The sequence below is a fragment of the Rhea americana genome, unplaced genomic scaffold (assembly GCF_003343005.1).
Source record: "Rhea americana isolate MKP2758 unplaced genomic scaffold, rheAme1 scaffold_70, whole genome shotgun sequence".
Classification (NCBI taxonomy): Eukaryota; Metazoa; Chordata; class Aves; order Rheiformes; family Rheidae; genus Rhea; species Rhea americana.
The window spans coordinates 512,539-538,659 of NW_028186868.1; the positions used below are offsets into that span (position 1 = coordinate 512,539).

The following is a 26,121-nucleotide window of genomic DNA, read 5'->3' on the forward strand; positions in this document are numbered from 1 at the left end:
GCAGTGATCTCCTACGGCCAATTTACAAGTGAGATACATGAACTTCAAAAGTGATTTTTACCTCTTTGGGCTTATGACCCTGATAACAGACCTTCGAGATATCTATCTTATAAAAAGAGGGAAAGTCTCCTGGATGGATGCCTTTGCCAATGAGCAGGAATTGCCAGAGGTGGAATGTTTGTATTGGGTCCAATAAAAGAGTATCAAGAAAGGGAAGGAAATGAATAAATTCACTTGCAGATCCATTGTGTACATTTGAAGTGGACAGAAACTAATATAAGTGAAACAGAGACAGAATGTTTGTGATAGAAATAAAACCACTTTACTGTTTAGAATAAAAGGACACTATAAAAAGTGAACATTATGCAACATTACCTTAAAAGACAATATACATTCACTGAATATAAAATTTATAAATAACATGGAGGAAAACTGTAAACAGTGCTACAAAATTTAGCAAATACATTCCTTCTGCACAAGATTTTTCACAGGGGTTTGGTTCCCTTCCCAAATTTCTGCGACTATCAGGAACAGCAGAGTGGCTCTATGAAGGAAGGACAGTGTCAGAGAGAATCAGAAACCAGTACAGGCAAAGCAGCAGCGAATGCTTAGTAGCTTTTTTTTTGGCAAGACTGGTAACCTCAAAAGAGATTTGCTTTGAAAAAGCATTAAAAAAAATGTTTGTGCAGTTCCCAAAATTTTGTCCTGCCCTTCTAAGCTACAAATAACATTATAAATGCGATATAGTCGGAAAGTCCTCTAAAAAAATGGGAACTTGTTCCCATGGAGGCCTTCACTTTAAAACTTCTTACTATAAAAACATAATGATGTGTTCACCATCACCCTGAGGTATCATTTTGCTCCAACCAGTAAGAACAGAAAAGGGTGCTATGTTTAGGTTTTAGAATATTCTTATCTAAAAGATCATGCAACTCTTCAAAATAAGGGAACTTTAGGCCTAAGATTGCAGTTTTGTCCCATTACCCTCCTACAGAAAAGAATCACTGTGTCCCAGTGACTTCAAGAGGATTTTAAGGTACTCCATGCACAGATCTCTTTCTGCTCTTTGTCCTCTCCCTTTTAGGAAAAGGAAAAATCAGAACAACCATGTTCTCCCAAACCTTCCAAGTATTTTTCATATTTTTGTAATTCCAAATGGGAAAACACTCTCAAGCAAATAAGGAAAATATCTATAAATAACAAAGCAACAGTCTAGAAATACGACCTAGCCGTTTTAAAAAGTACTTTTAATAAAGCTGACACATCTAAAGCATAAGAAAAAAAGCCTTCATCCTGTACATGGCACACATGTGCCATTGACAGCTCCTCTTTAATCTTAGCTTACGGAGTGAAGTGAAGAGCATGTTAGACTTGACAAGAAGATACCTGCGCTGCTGCAAGCCCCTTGTATACTCCAGAGCCTAGCAGTCTGAGAGGACTTCATACCTGCCCTCTTCACATTCCCCATGTCTGGTATGCCCACATACTGCATGGCCTCTTCTAACGAGGGGGGCAAGTTTTGTTCATTGGCAGGCGGAAGTGACTGGTAGAAGAAAGGAGAGCAGACAGAAAGACAGAAGTCTTAAGCCTGATTTAGAGCCTGTCAATCCATTTAACGGCATCTCCTGCTTAAAGGAGGCCTTCGTGCAAGGTTCTTAACGCAAGCACAAGCTAAAGCTTAGCCTTAGAAATACGTGTCCCTGATAGCATGCACAGAAATGAAGTAAAGAAGCCTCCCGAAAGAAATGTATTTTTACTGGATTCTTCCCCCTCCTTTTGGATCCACATTTCTAAAAGCCTKAACAACTGTTTCTTTACACAGCAAGGGATAAGATTTGCTATCAAACCCTTACTCTTGCCAGTGGTCTAGCTGTTAGCATCTCAGAAATATTTTACCCTCTACAATATAAAATGGGAATTTGCTTCAAGAAAAATTTTATGGTAATGGGGTTGCTTTTTTTTTTTGTTTACAAAGCACACAACTACATCATATCCTACATAGGGACACAAGTCCTCATAGCATTAGAATGCAAATATTTTCACAATAATTTGAGTGCAATACTGTGATGTCTCAGCTAGCTAAAAGAGTCAGTGAGCAGGTAAAATACGCAGAGCTGCAATTTAATGAAAAAATGAAATCAACACTTTGCTTCAGTGAGAGGCTTTTACATTTAGCCTTCCAAAGGCATGAACAGTGGCTGCGGTTTGAAGAACGGCAGCTTTSCAAAATCACCTCGAGTTTGTTGAGGGCTGTCTCCAGCAACAACAATTCCACATGACGCGAGCAGTTAGGGTGGAACTGTCAGGGCTCGTGAGGTTGGTTCCCTTCTGCCTTCAGTTGCCCATGGTGATTTTGTTGGCATTGCACAGCAAAAGGAGAAATTGGCTCACTCTAATAAAACCTCAATCCAATACTCTATCAAAAGAGACAAGATTCTGACCCACTACCTGACTCCATTATGGGTGCTATGGAGCACCCTACTGTACCTCTGACATCCAACCCATAATTTAGTAGTAGTCACAGGGAACAAAACTTTTGCATTCCAAGCCTGAATCACAGGGAAGTCCAATTCATTTTCCATGTGTTTTGTGCTGCACTACCATTCAGAGCAGCTGAAAAATACACAGACGACTTTGACCCCTCCTATATTCGTTCTTTGAAAGTGCCTCTTCAAGCTGATCTTAAAGATGAAGCTATGCACTTTCTGCTGTAAGAATTCTCCCAGCAAATGGCATAAATGGCATATTTCAATAGATGTATGTCTGCAAATGTACGCAGCATACAAGTAGCACAAAAAATGGCCATGTACCAGTGCCCACCTCAAACAAAGCCCTTTCCTCTCCATTTGGCAAAGACGCCCCAAGCAACTCTCCAGTGATTTAAAASGTCACTGACTGCAAAATGTTGTACTGCCCCAGGCTGACATCACTGCAACATTTTTACCTGCTGGTGGCAGCTCTGCTTTCTAAGTGGAATGAACTGAAGATACATGAAAACTTAAGATAAATAATCATAATAATACAAAAACAAAGTTAAGCATAATCTTCTCCCTGCCCAGACCCTCCCTATCCAAAACTCAGTCACCCATTTTGTCAGCACCCCTTCTTCACCATCATTAAAACTTAAAATATTTTTATTTGATAAGAAAAATTATATTATAGTTTTCTTAATAAAAAACAAAATAGAACGAAAAAACTTCTCCAGTCAACAGCAAAGCACAGGACAGTAAGGCCCCTCCTCCCACATCACTGCAGGACATGGTACGAGCACATGCACAGAGCTATGCTTAACAGTGCCTAGAGGGAAACACAGCACTTGATAAGAAGGAATCCTCTGGGCAGCTGGAATTTTATGATCCCAGCCAGCACTTATTAGGAGACTGCTTTTCCTTGCCTAGCTCCCCCACACACTTCCTTTCACTATATAAACAAGTGCAGCTAGTGTAGCTGCAGGGGAGGAACTSTGGTGCTAGGAGGTATAGAGGAAACAATCATGACTGTAGCCACTACTGCAGATACACTGGAGCTTCAGTATCTTTAAAACAATTCACTGACTCGGAATGTCAATATTTCTGTCTTCAAAACACAATCAAACCATTCTTTTGTTTATAACACCAAAGAAAATTCCATGTCCTGTCAAAAATAGCTTATGTCATTATATGTATATACATCTTAGTTCAGCAAAACACTATTTTGGCAATAGATTTTCTTTTACAGGAAGAGCTCTAGCAATTCTCCCCTTTCCCTCTCCCATGTGATTGATTTACAGTTGATATTTTTGCATCTGTTTTGTTTAAGCATTCACAAGTTAGTTCTGCTGTTGAAGCTAAGCTGCAAGAATTTTCAGGGGCCAACTCTGCTCGAAACAGCATGGCACAGCATTTCATCTGCTCTGTTGTAGGTGGATTTACCTCCCTGAAGAGAGGGGAAGGGGGTTTTGTTTTTCTTTTTTAAGCAACAAGAAAAATACAAAATACTCTCTCCTTTGTCCTGGGGAAAGCCAGAACTTCAAACATGCTGTCACATTCACACTGTGACTGAATTAGCTAGGACAGTCAGTCAACAATGCTTTTACCAGATAATGTGGTCCGACACACCAGGTGAATCCTCCCACTGCTGGAGTCAATCAAGTTGCCAATCTCTCCCACAGAGGAGGATTTCTTTTGGACGTCATTTTCTCCAGAGTTTAGGTTGGTTTTCTCTTCAGTTTGTTTCATTTGCCAATCTGATTAATGCAACCTGTTTTCCTTCAAATAGATTTGTCTACATATTTTCAGCACTTAGTGCATGAGGATGGGTGAGGGGAAGCCAGCGCATAGAAGACTACAGTGCCTAATTGGCATAGTTTTTAAATTTTTGTTTTCCTAAAAAAATAGAGATTGTATCACTACAGCTAATAATAATGTAAGAGAGCAAGAACTCCATCATTTTTTTTTCTTCTGGTGTGCAAAAGTAAGCTCCCAAATGTCATCTGATCAAAGTGAGTGGTATCAAAAAACAGAAAAGGTGATTACAACAAATTCAGTAAGGTAGTACAGACTTTTTTCTTTTCTTTTTTCTTTTTAAGTGTTTGAAGTGCTAAAATTTGCAAGAAAACAGGCACTAATTTCATTGTCATCATCATGATCTGGTAAGAGTTAGTGTCCAAAGAAAGCTCAGCCACAAGTAAGGGAGAGGGGAGATTCAGAAGGGATAGCGTGCTCAGGGATCTGTGGCATTGATGATCGTTTTATCTGGAGGTGCCCATCCTCTATACCAGCTGCAGTAACCTTCCACCCGCTGGATGCAGGCGTAGTGCTTCGCTTGGTATCCTGAGTGGCCGAAGTTGGAGAGCATGTCTGTCCAAATACACTCATTCTTGGAGGTGACAAAGCAGGGCAAGTAGTAGCAGGGCCTAATCTGCAATGGCAAAAAGCGATCAGGTAAAACAACATTATACAAAATTTCTTTTCATCAAAAAAAAAAAAAAAAAAAGAAAGAAATCCAAAATACCTCTCCCTCAAACCATGCTTGCTAATTCAAAATTCAACCTCAGTTCAGTAAGCACATAAGCATGTGCTTCACATACACAGGTAATTCAAGAGTCAAAAGGGCTTTTCAGGTACAGGAAAATTGAGCTTGTGCCTTTATTTTTACGGGCCTGGGKCCATGAGCAACATCTTAGTGCCAGTGCCAGGCTGTGAGGTTTTAGCTACTCAAAACGTTTACACAGGAAAAAGATGGACCTATCTTGACAAACCTTCAGCATACAAATTTATTCACCTGCAGAATGATTCTGCAAGGATTCTTAAAGGGTTCCCCAACCCAAATTAACTCCAATAGGACATTAAGAAGGCACAGACAAAGCATTTTTATTTGATTGTCTCTTCACTGGTCTCAAAACTAAACTCGATTTTCCCTGCAAAAACTGCTGTCCTCCATTTCCTTTCCTGGCTGTTTACCAACATCATTGCTATTATCAGCCAGGGGAAACAGAATTCTATGATTTGAATGTCTAAATGCCATCTAATTAGAGACAAAACATACCTTGCATCCACAGCCCAGATGGTAACGATGATTCAGTCCTTTACGCTGGGACAGAGTCAGACGATCCCATTTCTCATACCAATTGCACAGGCCAGTGTAAACCTTCCCTTCATACACACGGCCTTGAAAACAGAGACATGGTCACAAGTTAGCACTTCTCAGCTAAACCTCTTTGCTCGTTTCCTGAGACCGCTAATGTTCTCAATATGTTTGGCTTCAGTCACTGCTCAGCAACTGCTTTCTTTTTATTTACTGGCTCAGGGATTGTTGGCCAGCAAGATTACTGCACTTTTTAAGTTAGGAGTGTTGTACCAGCTGTAAGCACTACCAGCAACATGCAGGTGAGTAATACTGTCTGAGCTCCTCTCTAGCTTGGCAACTGTGACATCTCTATCTCCTTTTATTTCTCATCTCAACAGTCTGCATTACTCCAGCTCATACCAAAAGGTACCTTTCATTCCTGTCACAGCTGAGTGACAATTAGTTCTCTGTGAAAGACATGCCAACTCAGGTATGAACTAATAGCTGTTCATGTCATACAGCGTATTTGTCACTGTATGGCTGGGTAGAAAAGAAATATTTAAGGAAAGAGAGGGAAATCTAAAGCTGAGAGTGAGTCATTTGACTCTCTGCACATTGAAACACTGAATACTGAAATACTGTTGGCCATCACAACACCTGGGAAGCTGCTTAAGCTGTCTACACAGCTGTCCACATCTTTGGCAGGTGTGTATACAGAATGACGGAAGTTTTCATTATGAAGAAAGAAGTGCCCTTTACCTGTAATCAGATACTGGTACTTGTTGACCTCCAGTTTGACTCCACAAAGACTCTCAGATGCTTCTGTATAGATGTACTGAACATGTGGCATTATCTGGAAGCCCCTGTACATCTAGAGAGAGTAAAAATGCTTTGAGTCATCTTMAGACAACAATTTTTCACTTAGATTATTCGGAATTTAAATTCCTAGACTATGGTGGTAGGTAGTGAACTTTTAGTGCTTACAAAAGCAAAGGACAAACAGCATTAGCTGAACTCTGAGGGTAGTCTCTCCACCAATATTCACAGACAGCACAGAATTCCCACTCATRACAAGCTTCTGCAGTTCAACACAGGGACCTCTTTCCCACTTCCATTAGTTCCAGTGTCACTAAGTGAGCAAAGTGCTGACATTGCATGGTCAGCCAACATCACAAACCATTTATTTTTCCTTTATGGAGCTCATAATGGGAAAAAATAAATTAGTTCAAGTTTAGAATCTTTTTCTCCTCATGTGATTTTAACAATTTCCTCTTATTAAAGGGATATTTTTTTTGTTGAAATAATAGCCCAAATTTTCCAATGTTGATGCTGTGAGAGTTTTAAGCTTTTGGTACTTTTGGATCTAAGACTTCAAACCAAATGCCTCCTTTGCAAACACCTAGAATTTGTAACTCCCACTGAGCTCAGCTACAACTTAATGTTTCTCAAACTAAATGAAAGCAGAAACAGAATTCTACCGCATCTCCTACAATTAGCCTGATATTGATGGCTGCCATAAAGAAAATATCATGTATATAGAATTTCTCTACTGCCCTTCTCTTTTTTTCACAATCTTGCTTACATGGAAACCAGCATATAGTTCATTTTAATTGAAATCTGAAGTCACAGATATTTTAACAGTTCTGAAGTCAGAAATCATCATGTGTTCCTATCTGGCCTGATGCGACTGTTGCATTTTAGGGAAACTCATGCTTACCTGTTACTAGCACAATGAAGTCTGTGCATAGTGATGAAATAACCACTGTATATATACATTGGACCCAATAAAACATACTTCATTTTCCTCCAAATTTCATCTTTAAAATTTGGTTACCTTTTCAAAGTATTCTGTCTCTCTCTTTTACCACTAAACGTATGAATGATAAAAGTTAAATGAAAGCAATAGGCATCAGAGGGAATTAGTTTCATAGTATTTCTCTGCCTATCCTTTTCTCTATCAGATTTATTGATAAAAAGCATACTTAATTTAACTGCAAATATTGAAGTGAGGCAAAAGAGGGAAAAACCAATCTCAAAGCTATAGATTCTTGCCACATCAACATTTGAGCAGTGCCATTCTCCTCCAGGCTGTTTTCTCAAAGTCTCCTATTATCCTAGGGTTTGTGTTCACATTTGTTCATCTTTCACTACTCCCCCTTTCAAAAAACAAACTTCTTCCCAAAGAGAATTCAGTACTACTTTTCTGTTGTTAAAGGCATGATTCACTCCTCTATTAAGTCAGTAAACAGATGTCTATTGACTTAACAGATTTTACACTAGGCTCAGATATGGCYACAGCATTTGTTTAAAAATACAAATAAAAAACTACTATAATTTCGCTATGCTCAGAGGTAAAATTACCTTCCAGTAGTCTTCTCTTCTGTATTTATATTACCTCAATCAGCAAAATGTTCTAACACTTCATAATTCAGTAACAACATTATTATGTACAGGAAGACATTCTAAAGGGTATTTTCCAACCTTCCCGCTAAGCCTGGCAAATATGCAAGGAAAGCATTTTTAAAAATTAATCATATAGTATCAACAAAAGTTACAGGACCATGTTTAGGACATACCCATGTGTCCTTCAATGAGCACACGTCTTGCACTGAATATGGAACAAATGAACYGTGCCTCATCTCTGCTTTATCCCTGCAATTTGTTGGTGTGGGATGATCTCCTCAGATTTTCCATGCTCAAGTTAGCTGGAGACCTAGGTTCTGGCACAGGCACCCTGTGCGCGCTTGGATGAGTAACTTAGCTTTCAGTATACTTTGGTTCCTCATCTCTAAAGCAGCTCTGTCTTTCTTCACAAGGATACCACAGGGATATACACAAGTARTAAAGATTATGTGTTCAGATCTCATTGTAATGGGCACCATAGCAAGAAGTTAGGGTAACAGCACGTAAGTGTGTAATGGTAACTAAGATAACAGCTGAGGATRTCCAGCCTCTCAGCCACTGCATTATTCATACTGCAGAGAGCTATACGCTGTGTATGTGAAGTACAGGTGATCTGTTCATTCAGAGCAATAGAATATCCAGGTGGTGTGGACTAATTACATATCTGTTATAATGTCTGTATGTGCATATGCATGCTTTGAGCCCATTCTCTCCCTGTGCAGAAAGATGAATCATCCTTCTGAGGAGGCACTCAGGTCCTTCCTTGCAGGCCCCTTGCAGTCCTGAGTTCTTGCATCTTCTCCACCATTAGGGTCAACATGTAACTCTGAAGTAACTAGTGATACTGAATGGGCATCTGGTTCTCAATCTTATGTCTAATTTCCTGTTTGTGTAATCATCAGGAATAGCCTCGCCAGGGCTGCAGAAGGAAGTATGCTCAGCTTCTCAAGAAGTACTTCAGCTCACCTCTCTGTGATTCTCTGCAGTGCTAGCAATTATCATGCTAATTTAGCCAGTGGATGGGGGGAACAGGGCCTATCTCAGCCTCTCTCAACTAAAGAAAGTCAACATGACCTTGGTCCTCAGGAGAGGAAAGAAAATGTGGTAAGGGGGAATCTTCTACAGATGCCTCCTTTCAAAACAAACAAAAAACATCCCTAACCTTATTTTTGGATACACAAAATATCCTGGAAATGCTATTAGACCAGCCATAAGAAAACCAGCCATAAAGCTAGCCTCTCTCCTAACTGCTACCCTCGGAGTCCTCCTGTCACCACAAGTGTGTATTTTAGGAAACATAATGACAGGGAACAAAGCATTAGCAAGCATCACATGGCGGCGCCTGCTAGTGTTCCTCCATTTCTGGCTGTGTCAGCATTCCACTTAGTAGCCCCCATATTGCCTCAGAAATGCACATGCAAATCCCGTGGTGGTTCACCCTGTGATACGATGTTCCTCCCACCTTCCCCCTCATGTGAGGTCACATTAGATAACCAAGGCCTGGAATCATCTTGCCTAACTTCAGCTGCCTAAAGTTTAGGTGCTTCTTATGTATCATGCTCTCTCTCCAGCCAAATGCCAAAGACTGGTACCTCCAGAACTATTCAGTCCATCCTAAAGCAGCTGTCCAGACATGGTAGGCTTAATCATACTTTCGTGGTGCTTATCTCTCTCCATCAGCAATCAAGAAAGCAGTAAAGTCTAGATGCTTCATTTTAGGCTGTCTAAAATTAAATGAAATTAAACCTTCTCCCCTTCTTTCCTCTTTCAGATTTCACCCTTTTAACTCCTTTTACAGACTAGCAGAGAACTAAGAAAGCCTCCTGGCTTCTGGCAGCCTTGCTGAGTGCTGCCATGGTCAACTGGGACTGAGCATGTGCACAGAACAGTAATATCCCATCTCCTTGTTTCCCGTGCAGCTTCCTGAAATAGCTTTGGGCCATTCTCAGAATATACTGCAGCACCACAGAACATGCACAAGTTAGATCAGTCCTGTGTAGAATTCTGACATATGACCTTAAAATATGCTTGAAGTATTTGAGAAAGCAATGGGAGGAGATAGAGGGTGCCTGAAAAAGCAAAAAGGTCTTTTCAAACAGAAAAACTAAACACTAAAAAGCACTGTGGTATGCCTGGGGGCTGAGCCTGTGCTCTAATCCAGACCCTAAGCTGGTTTAATTGTGAATTCAGCTACAAAATCAGGAGYATTATGGAGAAAGAAAGAACCAGCCACAGTAAACTTAGGAAAATCAACGAAATACAAGGATAGTTTGTTGCCTTTTAAGCCTCCCAATGCTTCTCACAGGCAATTCAGAAAGAGTAAATGGAGTAAATGGCTTGTTTATTTTTCATCTGCAGGTGCAGGTGGGCRTGTAGGTGGCCAAAAACACTGTCATGTTAGTTTTATCTTCAGTGTTGTTGCCAAGCAGCTAGGCAGAGCCATGGGTCTTCTTATTTTTCTTCTCAGCAGAAGGACAGTCAGCTTTCTTTGGGGTGAGCAAGGGAAGATTTGCTGCATCACCCTCTGATTCTCCACTGCATGGAGCGGAATCCCTTTTTATCCTGAACTCTCTTAGCACAGCAGAAAGACAACAGGGTTTCAGAGAAGATACTTCATTTGTTTATCATCAACTATGTCCTCAGGACATTCCAGTTCATCTGAGCACTTTGACTAGTTCATGCTCCTTCCTGCAAAAGGTCGCAGTTAAATGAGCAATGCAACATCCCTCCAGTCCACTATTTATGCAGCAGGGCATAACGTGCCAATAGAGGCACTTCGGCCAACTCGGGAGCTGTCTTTCAAAATCGCCCTTGTTTTTGTTGTTTATGTTATTTCCTAACAAAACGCTGTGTATTTGTTCCTGCAAAAAAGYGATTTTCTCTTGTGGTCTTGGCAAGGGGATGCTGCAGATTAATGTGGTGTCTGCTATAAAGACCCTGGACCTGTGCTGCAAAACAACCCAATGAAAATAGTCAGGACAAGCTCAGACATCCTAGGTAGAGATTGACACGAGGGTGTCTTTTGGAAGTAGAGTGGCTATTGCTCCACTCGACATGCTCCTCTTGCCTGGGCTTGCACTCCTCCCTGTGCCAGCAAACACACAGAAGCCTTTTTCACTCCCATCAGGGATATTGCTACAAGCTCCTGGGTCAGCAGAAGAATGCTTAATGCTGTTCCAGGGTTGTCTGGCACTGAGACTCACTGAGGTTGACTGGCTGTATCATTACCAGACAGAGCACTCACTTCACCCTCAGGTTCACAAGAACCTCTGCATGTCTTTCAGGGGTCAACTCTATTTTACAACAGTAGGCCACCTTTCTTGTTCTGGCATTGGAACATGAACCACCAGGGCAGAATTCTGAGAGCTATAACCTCTGTTAGTGCTAGACCACTACCTCGTGGCAGTCTACAGAGTCTTCTGGGAAATCAGCACTTGAAGRCTGTCACGCAGTTGCCGAGACATGTTTCCCCCTCCTTATTTGCATGCTTTACTGTCAGGTATCTTAATGCGTATCATCTCATTTTCAGATGGCTGTACAAGTGCTGTGCTGACCTTGTTCCTCAGGACAAGAGGGGCAGAAATCAGCTGCTCTTATTGGGTCTAGAGAAGAACTTACTATGTGCACACTCCTGCACAGCAGGTGCTTTATATCTGAAATTTCAGTGCTCATGCAGAGGAGTAATGAAATGTAACAGCATAAGTCGTTTCAGAAGTACTGTCATTCTAGATCACCACTGCACCCTTTAGTGGCCATACACACAGGAAAATGTTGTAACTCAAGTGCCAAACTCTTGGAACAGCATGAAGAAGTGTTGGCGTCCTGGGCAGAGAGGAATAAAGCGAGAAACAGAAGAGCTGATGAAGCTATTGCAGCATGTGGATGCTAAGTAGCTTTGTGAAGTGAGGTACATTGGCTGAGGCAGAGGGTGACAAAGCTGGACATGAACAGCACAGTATGCTGCAAGCCTGGTTAGGCCAGAGACAGTTAGCAAAAAAAAAAAAAAAAAAAAAAGTGACAGCATTGTCTCACCTCTGCCAACAAAACCAGTTGCCTCTCTTACAAATACAAATTGGCTAACACATATGTTTTCTTTTTAAGCAAAAAGGCATTTTTTTTTAAGATTAAGGAAATTAATAACCCCTACACATCATGCCCTCTTATGCAAAGTGCAAGCATTCCATTCTCGTGGAAGAACCATGCCAACACCAGATTTGGCTATGTGTGCGGTTTTGTGACAGCTTATGAAACAGCCTTCACGTCTCTTCTTCAGAGCTTTGTTGCTTAGCTATAAACTGCCTTATAAAGAGAGTTACTGTTATGAAGTAGGCAAGTGGACTATTTTTTCTGAACCTTTAGTTTGTCTAATATGTTTCAGATTTCTGCAATCTCTGCCAAGCTTTTCCATTCCCCCACCACCACCTTTTTTAAAAAGGACATAAACCAGTCTTATGACTGGAATAGTGTAGCCAAAAAAAACAACCCAGGGCTGATTTTTAACATTACATAACAAGGGGTCAGTTAAAAAAAATAAAATAAGGAAGAAAGTCCAAAGCAACAGGTTGAGCACAATCTGCGTAGCAAAGGATTAGGGCTCTAGAGGGAGGAACTAGAGAAACCAAAGGACTGGCATTTGAGATGCACCTCTTTTCACCTCCAAGTCAACAGCTTACAGTTCTTCCAAGCTGAGGGTATCTGATAGCTACAGTGTTTACTTTAGCACTGTAACAGTTTCATTTGTTCTGTGTATGGAAAAAATGCTATCATTCTAATTGGTGGTCACAAAGAACACAAGGAAAGAAAAGAGATGAAAAAGTCCATTCTCACATCTTGAACTTAATGAAAGTACTGCATGAAAAGGCTTGCATTTCCACAGTCTAATGTTGAACACAAACAGGACTCTGGCATCCAGAGGGGTTCATCTGGCATCTTCCACCACCAGAAATATTAAAAATAAGGAAAGAATTCAAGTATTCAGCATTGTATGTCAAGCATGGCCTATTATTGCTCCTTACTCCTCTCAAAAAATTTTATGTCAATTACTGGCCATCACCATTCTGACTGACCAAAAGAAAAGTTGCAGTGTTGTTATTTTTAAGATGCAGCCTCTGTTGGTTATTACACATTAATTAGAATCATTATCATATCTACAAGCCTATGTAAAATGCCTGCAAACATACCTTCATCTGCTTGACAGTGTATCGCATTGTCCCAAATGGTCCATCTTTCATGAGCTTCTTCCCCACAACTTTAGCTCGGATCACTGTCATAAAGAGGAAAAATACAAGAAATTATATATAACTTTACAGTTGGATATAGACCACCAGATCTTCCAGTTTCACAGATTTAAGCTATACCCTTCACTTCAAAAAAGCCAYTGGGATGAATTATTCTGTGAACTGAAACAAAACTCCACGCCAAACATCCTCCAGATTATTCCAAACCCCCCACACAGTGAAGGCATGGGAAAAATAGGATGTCAAACAAATTATTTATTTAGAAGAAATCTAGTTCTGCATAAAGAGTAAGAACTACTTGTGTTGAAGTCTCACAGAAATCCATAAAACAGACTATAGCTAGGATAAGAAAGGTTAAAAATCTTTCCACCAAGTCAATGAAGTTCATATTGAATGTTCTTCAGCACAGTGAGATTTAACAAGTAGCCACTTTTAAGTTGTACTGTGGGTGTCTCATGCAGACTCTGTTTCCCAACAGCCATGACAGTCCAGCTCAATGGAATGTCCCACATGCAAGGACTTCATTACAGCTGTCMCCTTTGAGTGCAACAAAACTCCCAATCCCTTTGAACAAATGGCTACTATGCACAAACATATCATTCTGCAACCAGCAAGTCCACAGTGAAAGCAGCTGGGGCAGTTGGAAATGACCATCAGAACTCAAGTATACTGCATTTAATTTATTTGTGGATGCTCAGGTGCAGAGGGAGCATGACAGAGAGCATGTGTGTGTTTCTGCACCCAAAGTCTAGCCAGACACGTACCTCCACAGCGTCGCATATGCACCACAGCAATGCCAACTGAGCCTCAACTACCACAAATGAGGATTTGTAGGTCCTTCAAATATATCTAGCAAGTAGTTTACAGTTATTGTGTAATGAACAGTTCTCCCGCTCTTATATTTTTGGGGCATTGCACAAAGAACAACTGTGGAACCTATCCTCTTCTTTGAAAAAGGTCTGCAATCACCTTCTTAACTCAGCAGGAGAGCAAAGCTTAGTGACAGGGTAAGAATTATTTCTCTAAACTCTCTCCCCTAGAACAATTGTAATGTTATGCAAGCACCAAAGGTGGCTTAATCTTTACAAGGGCTGCAGAAAATGAGATTGGAGAGGACTAATCCTTGCAGAAGTAAGAATCCTTGCTAGAAAACGCTGTACCCCAATAACTTGTACAAAAACAAAACAAAGAACTCAAATTTCTATCAGCCAAGAGAAACATCAAAACTGCCCTATGACCACTTAAATTTACCTAAAATATTATCTGATCATTAGGCTACTCATTATGGAAGCCACGAAAATTTTTCCAGTAGTACATAATCCAAAGGATGCAACATATTCATAACATGATTGATGATGTAAAGCTGTAACATATAAATCCTCCCAAATTTTTTTTTTTTTTGCATTAGAGAAAGTGTCAGATAGTTTTACATACAACTCTCACATGCACAGAGCCATTGCAGTCAGTGCTGATTTATATTCACCAAAGATCTGGCCCAAAGTTTCCAGATTTCTGAAATCCAGCAACTAAGGAGGACCACATAAACTCTCTCTCTCTTTCCTCTGAGTGTAAGGTCCTAACCRTAACTTCCTACATAGGAAAAGGGTACTCCTTCCACAGAAGCGTTTTGCAGCATCTTATCTGCATTTTGTTGAACATATCATATCCATGCATCACAGGAAGTACTTTATTATAAAGCAGGGAGGCAAGAGTTGGAGAAAGAGGTGTAAGATATTCGTTTACAAGCAGAAAAAACAAGTTACCATTTGCATTAAAGTGGTACCTAAGGGGAACAACAAAGTTCAGAGATCCACCTGGCTAGGTATGTAAAACATTAAACAAGGCCATTGCTGCTTGTTAGTACATTCAAACAGATAAAAGCCTACTGAAAGAAATGGAAAAAAGAGGAGGGTAACTTCTGCTCATTGCCTAGACCAAGATAATGAGGTGAGCAGGTTGTCCCTACTGACCTAAATGGCACTTCCTGAAGGATCTGGAGAACAGATTTAAAGGAAGAGACATTCCTGGTTACACAAATTGTTTAGACTTGGATTTACTATGTTCTTCAAAAGTTTATTAGCTACAGTGAAGCCCTTTCCTTGAGGACTGCAAACATCTTTTAAAAATTAGGTTACTAGGTTGTTCTATTTGTTGGGTGTCGCCACCATCATCAGTGAAACCATAAAAAACAGAGTGCCTAAAAATCAGTGAGAACATAATTTCTCCAAGGCTTTGTGAATTCCAAGGCACTTTACTGATACAGTCTATAAAGAAGAATGTCAAAGGTCTCATCTGTATCTGTTGCATATATAAAAATCAAAATTTTCTATCTTACTGACAATGATAAAGAAATATGCTAAAAGGGATACTGCAAAACACTACCATTCCCAGCCAGTAACATGATTAGCATTAAAGATGACAGGCACTTTTCCATTTGCAGAGAACATAATTCAAAACCTATTTTCTTTGTTTACTTCACTGCTGGCTCAGCAACCCTTTAACTTCCAGCTGAAGCAGCAGAACTTCACAAAGAAACCAACTTTGATTTATGGACAAAAACCAACAACTTTATCACAAGACCAAATATTCAAAACCTGCATCTTCATTAGCACATGACAGCATCCTATTTTCACTACACTTGAAAGCAGGTGGGAGAATCTGTGACTGGTCTAATAAATCCCCATCTCCTTAGATTATTACTTCTCAATACAGTTAGAGAAGAGCCACAATCCAAGCAAATTCATTTGGTGAAAATCATAAAAATCCTTAATTAAGGCTGTTATTTTAGCCCTTTTATAAATGAGTTGAGCTCTCTATAACCCGGACATACCGCCTCTATCACCCCAATGGTGACTTTTCCAGGTAAGGTCCTTCTTTTCGGCTGCAGTCTAGAACCAGCAAGTCTGGAACCAGCAAAGAACACACCCTGCCTCGTTTCTCCCACATTACAGGAGAAATCAAGTGGCTGGCCAAGGAACAAAGGGCCCTCCAACTTAATTGCTATATTCTGTGAGGCTAAATCCCCACTCCCTGGGGATCAGACTCGTCCAGGTAACTGCAGAGAAACAGTGGATGGAAGGGACCACTTAGAGCCTGCTCTTACATGCCCAGCTTTATCACCCTAAGCTTCCATGACAGGAGATGGTGAACAGAGCTCCAAGCTGCAGATCTGTAGTCACATGCTTCCCCAGTTCCTATCTTTGTTCCTGCAAAGTTCTACTGCTAAGTAGCTCTTCACACCTGGTCAGAGGGTAAAGAACATTGTTCCTAACTGAGCAGGGACCATGCATACTTGCCAAAGGACTTTTTTTAACCTCTGCAAAGCATCAGAAATTTATGGTATTTCTGCTGCAAATTCAGTCCTTGTTATGTTAGAGAAGGCTGTTTACTTCTGGGGACTTCTACTCTACAAGCAGAATGAGGCGAAAGTTGCTGTGACTGCTCCGGGAGAACTTCTTCCTTCTCCCTGAAGCTCTATTACAGTCCTGCTATTACTGATGGGATACTTTATCCCACACAAGTGGTCACCAAAATAGCTGCATTTTTTTAAAACCACAACTCCTTTGAAGTACTGCCTATAAAAATACTCTGAGATGAATATTTCTCAGTACTTTGGGGTTTCAGGTCAGGTCACTTTGTGAGATTGGAGCAGCTGGCAAGGTCTCATGAGTGATTTCTAATTATTTATGAAAAGTTAAATTAGATGGGGATATAAATCTTTAATAAGATAAGCATGGCAGTTATATCATGATTCAAAGAAGAGAAACCTTAAGGGCTGCTTCTCAAAATTTGATATGATTAAAAAAATGAGGGGGAGAACAGAGAGAAAGAAAACCAGATACAAAAATATTTAGTTGATGTTCTAAAATAAATAAATAAATAATAAATAAATAAATAAATAACAACCTGCTCTGTTTGAGGATTCAGGGAATATATCCAATAATAAATGACACAAATGGCTAATGTATTTATTTCTTTTCCCTTAGCTTTTTGTTTTTAAATGTAAGCTAGCTTAGTGCTTAAGAAAACAGAGGTGATGGCTCATAGTACTCCAGGACTAGTGCAGTACAGGCAGCYAGTAGTTTCTAGCTCTCTGGCCTCTCTAGCATGGCACAAACTGTATACCTGCGCACGCACACACACAAACACACACACAAAATCACTTAAATCTTTTTTTCCAAGTAACGTCGGATGAGGTCTTACAAATGCAAACAAGTCATAACAGACACAGGAGAAAAAGGCCCTAGATGCAATTCTACTTGCAGAGATGCACACACATCCAGCTCCACCCAAGTCCTCCTTAATTCATCTCTGCTATGGCCACTTTCTCAAGGGTTCACAAGAAAAATAGGCCTAAAGGTAAGATACGAGGCAGCAGAGAACACTTGCTTTACAATTCAGACTGCAGAGGGTATTCTTTTCATGAAGGATAGAATAGACAAACAGAAAAAGACATATGTGATGGAAGTGAAAGTACGTGAAATTAAAATAAGCATTATTTGCCAAGCTGAGGMGGCAACATGATGGGAGAACTTGTAACTAGCATGCCAATCTCTTCAGCCATGTACATACTAGCTAAACAGCACACACATAATAGCTGATTTCCCAAAAGGCATCAACTTGTCTTAGTTCATTCAAGCCATGTCCTTTATCGGGGTCAGCCACTAGATGGCGACACTATCACAAAACTCGTGTTTTCGTAAGTGACAGGGCAGCGGTACATGTACAAGCTAACTCCAAACACCAAGAATCATAGTTAAAAGACCAACTGCACCATTAGAACCGGATGCTTTCATGTAAGTGGGCTGACTGTCAGTAAGTAGCATTTTTAAATTGAGGCACACACCCTTTAGAGACCAAGCTTTGCACCAAACCCATTTCTTTCATGACCAGTGATCATGAAAGGCTCAGGAAAATAGCAAATGCTATGCTTTTTACTTGTGTTTTCAGGATTTCTTACCTTAGCAGGCAGTATGAGTTTTTTTTAAGATGTTGGTTGAGATGCACTACCACTGCATTTAAGTAAATGAAGGAYGTAGAGGATTTGTGTTGTTTACTAATGGAGACAGAGGACAAACTGCTGTCCCAGTCATCATGAAGAACATTACAATGCCAAGTAATCAAGGTGTGAAGTAAAGAAAGAGCCAAGGCTAAGATGGGAGCAGTCTGCAGGAAATACCACTTATGGCAAAGTGAGAAAACAGGTTAGCATCATAGAAATCAGGAATTATCTCTGAGAGGTGATGCGTACACATAGCCAGGCATTTATCTGCACACCCACCTTCTTGGCAGTGGGAGTCCTGAAAGAAGGGATGGCTGTGTGGGAAGTCCATTCTTTGACCCCCAAAGGCAGCTAGACAAAACAAAATGCATGAGGAGCAACAGTGTGACCAGGAGGCTAAAGAAAGGTTTCCTCTATTCCGAGGCAACCGATTACATCAGCAGCTGGACAGAGAGTGCCCTGGCCAGAAAAAACTATCCCCAACAGAATGAGGCACTTGGAAATGCTGCCTTAACAGTAAACATGGGACACACCAAGGAGCAGGGCTGTCATTCTATTCCTTCTGATGGATGATACAAGAGTAAAATTTATTCCAAGAACAAAGATTATTCCAAGAGCAATTTCCTGAGGATCTTTTACCAAATTTACTAGCAGTTCTCCCATTCAGCCTGTCTCACAAGAGCTCCTTGCTATACAGGTGCACACTGGGGTGCTTACATCATGCAGGACTAAGGCTACTGGTATGTCTAAGCCTCTCGAGTAAAACTGAGGTATTAGTTTATTCTGGTATTTATGGGGACCTCTTGGAATGGGTCAAGACGGAATGATTTACACACAGATTTTCCAGTGTTAAGGAAATGCTRAAGGTCCTGCTTAAAAGACAGGACCGCTCTGTGTCCTACTTTGCCTCTCATGAACTGCATTACTCTCCCCACCATCCAGCTGATTTCTTAGCAACAATTAACCAACACTCCTGGCTTCCCTAATAGTAAGTGACCATAGCTGTAAGTGGACAATGACCTTTGAATGAGGAGTCTGGCCTAGTTGTACACAACCTCTTGGGAAGCTCTACTGAACTGTGTGGCAGCTGTATACTTACATGAGAAGCAAGAGGGAGTTGAGGGCTTTCTTTGAAAAGGGGACAAGAAAACATCTCACAATTTCCCCTATTTCCACAGCAAAGTATAATGGAGGAGAAAATGCTGTGAACAGGATGGCATCCACAAAGAGTAGGAAAAACAGATAAAAGTATCTAGCTGGTTTGATGATCTGGAAGTTCACTCCTCCTACTGGAGGGGTCTGCACTGGAACTTACCTCCTGCTACATAACTAAAATAGGTCTTTTACAGATTAGAATATTGAATTCGAGGGCTTCTTGCAGAGAGGGAGAAGACTGAAAAAAAATGTAAGTAGAGGAGCTTTCTCTTCCCTCGCTCCATCACTACCTCTAGCCAAAACCACAAGAGTCAGGCAAACCTCTTTTTGTTTTGGAACAAGACAATACCAGCAGAGCTGCTATGAAACATCAGAGAACTGCACTGAAAACGCAAGAAAGATAGTGAAGTAAGAGGTTCCCTGTTGGCTACCTTTCTCTCATACTCTTCACCAACAAACTAGTTCCTATTAGCGTATTGAACTAGTGGTTCAAATCTTGATCTTCTGCTTTTTCAAAGCACTCTGAGGAATGCTGAGTAAGGAACAGCACCCTCTTCATACTAGTCACCTCTTCTCATCAGATAGCTGCAACATAAATACTACATTAGAAAGAACTTGCATGCACTTGTGCAAAGTGACTCTCAGTTAAATGGGAGCAATTAAATGGTTTCACCCAAGCCTCTGTGCTATCTGAATCAACTAATCACAACTGCAGTTGCTAAGTATTAACCAAGTTTCCCAACAGGGCAGCCTTTTAGGCTGCAGATTTCCCCATCTCTGAGAGTCTGTTTGCTCGACATGCTACAGTGCCTTGATTTCCAACACTGGAGAAGATACAGAAGTGATACAACTCTTCCAAATAAGACTGTGGTGGTATCAGAACTCTCATTACCTCAGAAAATTATAAATTGCCCAAGAAGGGCTTTTTCTCCTTCAGAGAAGGTTAGTCCTCCCAACAAGACCAGGAATTCAAGATGAAAGGTTGCATAAAACAAGCACAACCGAGGTTGTTTTGCATCTCTCATGCAGCTTATTAACTAGATACAATTTTTAAGATGGCAGCAGTAGCAAGTATTTTACATCCACATTGTGCATCTCACCCTATGGAAGCCCAAGTGGTATTTCCTTCAAATGCTTTGGAATCAAAGAGAAAGGAAATGTCTCTCTTAGATGTAAATGGTAAATTCTTTTAGACATTTCATTTAGCTTCYTATATGCAATTTGGTTGAAGACTCTTCAGCTTCCCAGCACTGCCCTACATCTAACTCCTGATGATATCTAGTCATCCTAATCACTAAAGGGTGAAGGTTAGAGGCAATAGGCAAGTATCAGAGTAAAGGAATAAATGAAAATGATGCAAGTGAAGGGAGAGGAGGTGACTGCATCATGATCAGAGCACAGTGGAAAGGCACCTTGCACTTCTCTCTAAGGGATGTTTCCAACAGCRTGTATTTTACTTTATTTTGTGCCACAGAGAACTTCCAAAGAAAAAAACTGTTTAAGTAAGGTTAGCAATGTTGGAAAGATGGTTGTCAAAACCAACATGCAAAAGTACATCCAGAGCCAACTTACAACAGTGGGTAAAAATAACAAGCATATGACTCAAAGCAGGTCAGGCAATGCTCAACTCAATAACTTTTCCACTTTCTTTTGTTCTATGTGACATTTGGGGAATAAGATTTAACTCAAATCTCACTCGTACATTCAGTTCTTCTAGACATGGAACATGCAGGATGAGGGAAAGTCAGGTTGAGACAGATAAAGCTTAATTTTCTCACAGCTCTTTGGAATTGTTTGAAGGAGCCACAGGTCCAAGTGTTCCACTTGGAGAATATGGTACAAGTGAGGCAAGACCAATTAGGGGCAAATGGAAACCATATGCAATTTTAACGAAACAAGGAGCTGGTGTGCATGGCTTACTGCTCCAGAAACATTTACTGCCTCAAAGGAATGTGCATCTGGCATTGATCGTTTCCCAACCCATCAAGCGAACAGTAACATGGAAAGCAAATTGTAGCATATAAAAAGAGATGAATTGCCTAAAGGAGTGCACTTAGAAGAGCAGCCTTTGCAAGAAGAAAATATGTAACGCCTGTGATTTAGGGATATACTTGCAAGTGAGGCCTATCTTGCATTTCAACAGACACGGCCAGGAAAATGAACTACAAGAGAAAGTGGTAAAACAACTAGAACGGAGTGGTAATTTAAGGAACCTATGATCACAGATACCCCATACTGATTCACATGGAACACACTCTTACTTCCACAGGATCACAGGCTCTGCTTAAAGAATAACGTACTGTTGATTTTAAGCAAGATTAATATACAGTCCTCAAATGCTATGTCGTGCTGCAAGCATTTGAATKACATTGCTTTCACATGTGCATCAAAATGGACACGCAGTGAGGAGATGGGAAACTAAACAGGCAGTGTAGATGCACTGTATTTTCTGGTTTTTTTTTTCTTTTTTTTTTCTTTTTGACTGCAAGTTTCGTAAGAAATTGCAGTTCTTCTAGGAAATAAATAATATTTTGCAGTCCTTAGCCTGCAAAGCTGCAGATAAGCTACTCTGTTGGGATGTGGTTGTTCCTTTTGTAAGCTGTCCCCTTGCAGTTTGGTATCTGGTTCTCAGTACAAAACCACTATCTTCACCAAGCAGCCAAGACACTGCTTGCAGATATCACAGGAAGACAGGAGGGGAAAAAGGATGCTCTGATCCAGCACTCAACCATATATATGGTGAAGATCCAAGATTTGAACCTTGTTGACGCTATTTCACATTTCACATAGCAGAAAGATATCTAAAACCAGGTAAGCAGAACTGGCACATCCTTACTGCTTAATACTAAATCTATTTTCTAGGGTATCTGGAGCTAGCAAGCATAATAAATCCATCACTGTATTTTTCAGACAGGCCATAGAAAATTCCAAAGCCAAATCTGCATATTTATTAGCCTTTCCTAAACCACGGTGCAATCCATAGGCATACGGGGAGCACACATCCAAATGGGCAATGAGGAGGAAGAGGGAGAGTTCTGCTAAAGAGAACATCTGAAAGCAGTTTTCTACCAAGCAGAAGAAACAGGGCTGCTCCGACAACCCATACAAACCTTTGAAAAAGGGAGAATCAAAAGCCACAGGCTTGGACACTCCCTGCTTCAGCAATTTACTTCAGAGGACTCTTCTTTCTTCAGCACCTCGCCCAGCTGGGACTGGTGCCAGCATTCTGTGAGGAGACTGCACTTCTCTGATCACATGTTTTACACACATTTTTGCACGTAGGAGCTAGAGAGGAAGAACTGTTTGGGAACACGTATAGATTTCAAGGGTACTGGGCGGGCCTGCAAATTCCTTCCTGCATTAGAAAACTTGCATTGAACTTATAGACTAAGCAGCTGTCCACGCCAAAAGGATATACATATTTAACCAGGTTAGACCTCTTTGCGCTGCTCTGCTTTTCCTGCTTGCACTGGACCTGACAGAGCATGGCATTAGGCCTTCCTAAGACTGCAATTAAACCTATAGTCAAACATAATTTCTCCTGTGAGAAGCAAGCACCTTTGCCCACCATTGTGCTATAATTTGTTTAGAAGCTGGCAGTTACTTGACAAGCTCTGTGGACTGTCCATAGCTGCTAGATTATGCAACTGGTTTATAATAATGTTTAAGGAATTTAGTAATTGCCCATTTTATTAATGCATGCCCATCATCTAACCACAGTCATAAATGCTACAGAGTAAAACTGAGCTTAGCTACACAAAAAATTTTGCCCTGAAGTCTGGTCGCTATGCAAAGACTTAGATGTAGCACTCAGACTGATTCACTGTTCAAAAAGCAAATGGGAAACTTGCCCAAGTCCTCAATCAGCCCCACGCACCACAATTCCCATTTCTGCTACTGTCGGACTATAGGTCAAGGTCAAGAGAGTATCAGGGCAAACTTCACACTGGCCAGCTCATCCACCTGACCAGAACTTTCCAGGATCTCATACAGTACCCTGTGATAAGTTGTTCCAAAATACCATCCTTCATTTTGAACCATTAGAGAGATACTAAAGGTCAGAGGAACTTGGTGTTGATTTGTTGAAGAAATAAGGTTTTTTTWAAAAAAAGGGGGGGGAGACTGATCCGACATGAGAAATCTCACAGAAGAGGTAATGAAAACATCTGGAAGTCTAAGATGATCTGCCAACACCACAGCTGTTTACATGAAAGACAAATATTGTGCACACTACATTTTCTGGCTTTGAAGACAAAGGATTTTCACCGTATGCAGAAAAGATAGGTAGACACAAGCCAGTTAACTCTGTTCTGCAAACAAGTTTTTTTTACAGAAACTCCCTAATTGATGGACTGGCCAAAGTTACTCGTTAGAAGATGAGGTGGAAAGAGAAACAATGTAACCACCTATTTCTTTTGTTATCCAAACTTCCTTCGTGCTAACACTTCATCAAAATTTCACATTTGTGAACAGTCCAACAGGCTCTAATTTGAATAGGCYTCCAGAAGCTATTTGCAACTATCCTGATGCACTCGCACATACATGCTGGTGTTCCCAGTTAATGAGATACGACTCTTGGCTAGACTTCTGTAAGCACAGAGAACTCACTGAACCATTAATAGTGCCTGTGCATGCCTACCACCCATTGCTGACTCTTTTATGTACAACAGCTATTTACACAAACACAAGGCTAACCCATAGTGTTTTCTTCCCACTCAGTATTGCTTATCAGTGCTTTTCCTATGGAACTTCTCCAGTCCAACCATATCGATCTTGATGGTGATTTACCTAAAGTAACTTACCAAATAGCTCTGTGCCAGTGGAAGTTTACAGCTTCATAAAGTATTCTTACCAAAAAACCTTCACCAAGTTCCAATTTGGGTGARTTAATCTTGCATGCTGGTATCAATTCTTAGAAGTCCTTGTAACTTTAGACGAAACACAACCTCACAAGCCTGGCAGAGTTGGTTAGCCCCTTCATAGCTTCCCTGTCACAGTGACTGCTATTTCTGCATGTTTTAAGGCCCATTAACTGTTTTGGAAGGCAAAGTTTTCTGGGCACTGCATTGCTGAATGTTTAGAGATCCGGGTAATCATTTCCAGGGAATACACCAAGCTTGACTGCTTCCTGCTTGTCTGAGTCTCCTGAGGCATAACTGTAACAGGACTATTTAGGYAAAGTAATGAATATGAACTACTCTCCCAAGAGCCAACTTTTCATAGCTCCAGTTAAGCTCGCACCTGGTGCACAGGTGTAAGCAAGTTTAAACATTGACAGGGAGGGAACTAATGGAAACATAAGGGGAAATACCTTGTCTCAGTCCACTGGCAGCAGCACAGACATGAATTGGTTTGCTCATTAATACAGCAAACCCAAGGAAAACTGCCCATTGCCAAGGACTCAAGCAAGTGAAGAGTTTGTGGATTTGTGTATTACACCGAATTCTCAGCATTCAGAAGAAGTTTGATAAATCTCGGAGGACTAATGATCTGGAATTTCTCCCAGCTTGAGAGGTAGCATGTAACCTGATCAAAGTCAGCATTTCCAGAAGGAGAAGCTGTTATTGTTAGACCATCAGGGATAGTGCTGGTAGAAATGGTTCTGGAAATGCTTTTTCCTGTCAGGAAATATGGTTTTACTTAAGTTACAGATTTTTTAAGAAAAGCATCAACTTCAGCAAAACTGTTTTTACTTTTCCTTCTCAGAAAACTGAAACTTATTTGCACCCTGAATCAGCCTCTCTAATTTCATGTGAAGTCTAAAGGTTGATATGAAACGACACCTTTGTTCGAAACTGACATTTTAAATTAACCCTTCTTAGATTCAGATGCATCAGAATCATTTCTTTTCCAGCAAATTCCATCTGAAAACATTGGTATTTTCATTTTTCCTCACATTTCAGAATGAATGTTTTTTCATCATTTCAAAATTCCCTGTGGAACAGAAATTCTAACTCTCTCTAATAAGTGTCCAGATTCCTCTTCCACTGTATAAATCAGAGGTGACAACAAGAAGTTCTACTGATAGAAGCAAGAGTAAATTCCATTCTTCCCCTCACTTGTCAGAAGCAGCAAATAACAAATTCATACCAAACAGCTGCAGGTGCTACAAACTGGAATCATTTCAAAAAGAAAATCATTATCCCTTATGATCTCACAGTATCTAAACTAAACTAAGTACCCAACAYGAGAGATCAGTCCTTTAATCACTGTGCCAATAGAAGCCTGTCAGCACTACAGACTGTAAATGAATGTAGATATATTAGAGCTASCTTTAAAAAGCTACTTAGGATACCACAAACACAATAATTTAACCTGTTTCTCAAGGAAGTGACACAGTCTGCTTAGCACTTGTACTTTGAGACTGTAGGCAAGTCAGCAACGTAATTCTGTGACAAATGTCTTCCTATCCCCTTTTTGCTTTCTAGGCATTCCCAATATTTTGAAGCAGTGTCATTTAATTGTAGGCCACTTCCTGAAGGAGCTGCTTCCTTTTACTCTGTTGAATCCAGTGGGAATCTTTCCACTGATTTCAACTGGAGCAGGACCTACATCAGCAGTGGTGGAATCCCTAGACTTAGGAGAACAGCTGTTTGCCCTTCTGAAAGAAAAAGCATTCCTGCAGCTGTTTTCCCCTAAGTGCCTTCACTCCAAACTGTAATAGAACTCGAGGGAGGGGGAGAAGGTGGAATTTTAATAACCCATTAAAAAGTAGCATGGGCCATTGCACAGCAAGTCTTTCAGTTCTACTCAAGCAGGGTCACTGCTGCAAGACTC

General features: G+C 40.6%; 2 protein-coding genes across 3 annotated transcripts in view; one reads left to right on the forward strand and one right to left on the reverse strand.

The window, feature by feature from the left end:
- Nucleotides 1-26,121, forward strand: part of SYN3 (synapsin III) — a 183,467-nt gene that overhangs the window by 51,350 nt on the left and 105,996 nt on the right. The window lies entirely within an intron of this gene.
- TIMP3 (TIMP metallopeptidase inhibitor 3) overlaps nucleotides 300-26,121 on the reverse strand; it is a 40,156-nt gene continuing 14,334 nt past the window's right edge. The window contains exons 2-5 of the mRNA XM_085321671.1: nucleotides 13,131-13,213; nucleotides 6,307-6,418; nucleotides 5,527-5,648; nucleotides 300-4,899 (exon numbers count right to left, since the gene is read on the reverse strand). Of these exons, the coding sequence (XP_085177797.1) occupies nucleotides 4,702-4,899; nucleotides 5,527-5,648; nucleotides 6,307-6,418; nucleotides 13,131-13,213 (515 nt within the window). The 3' untranslated portion in view covers nucleotides 300-4,701. The remainder of the gene's footprint in view (nucleotides 4,900-5,526; nucleotides 5,649-6,306; nucleotides 6,419-13,130; nucleotides 13,214-26,121) is intronic.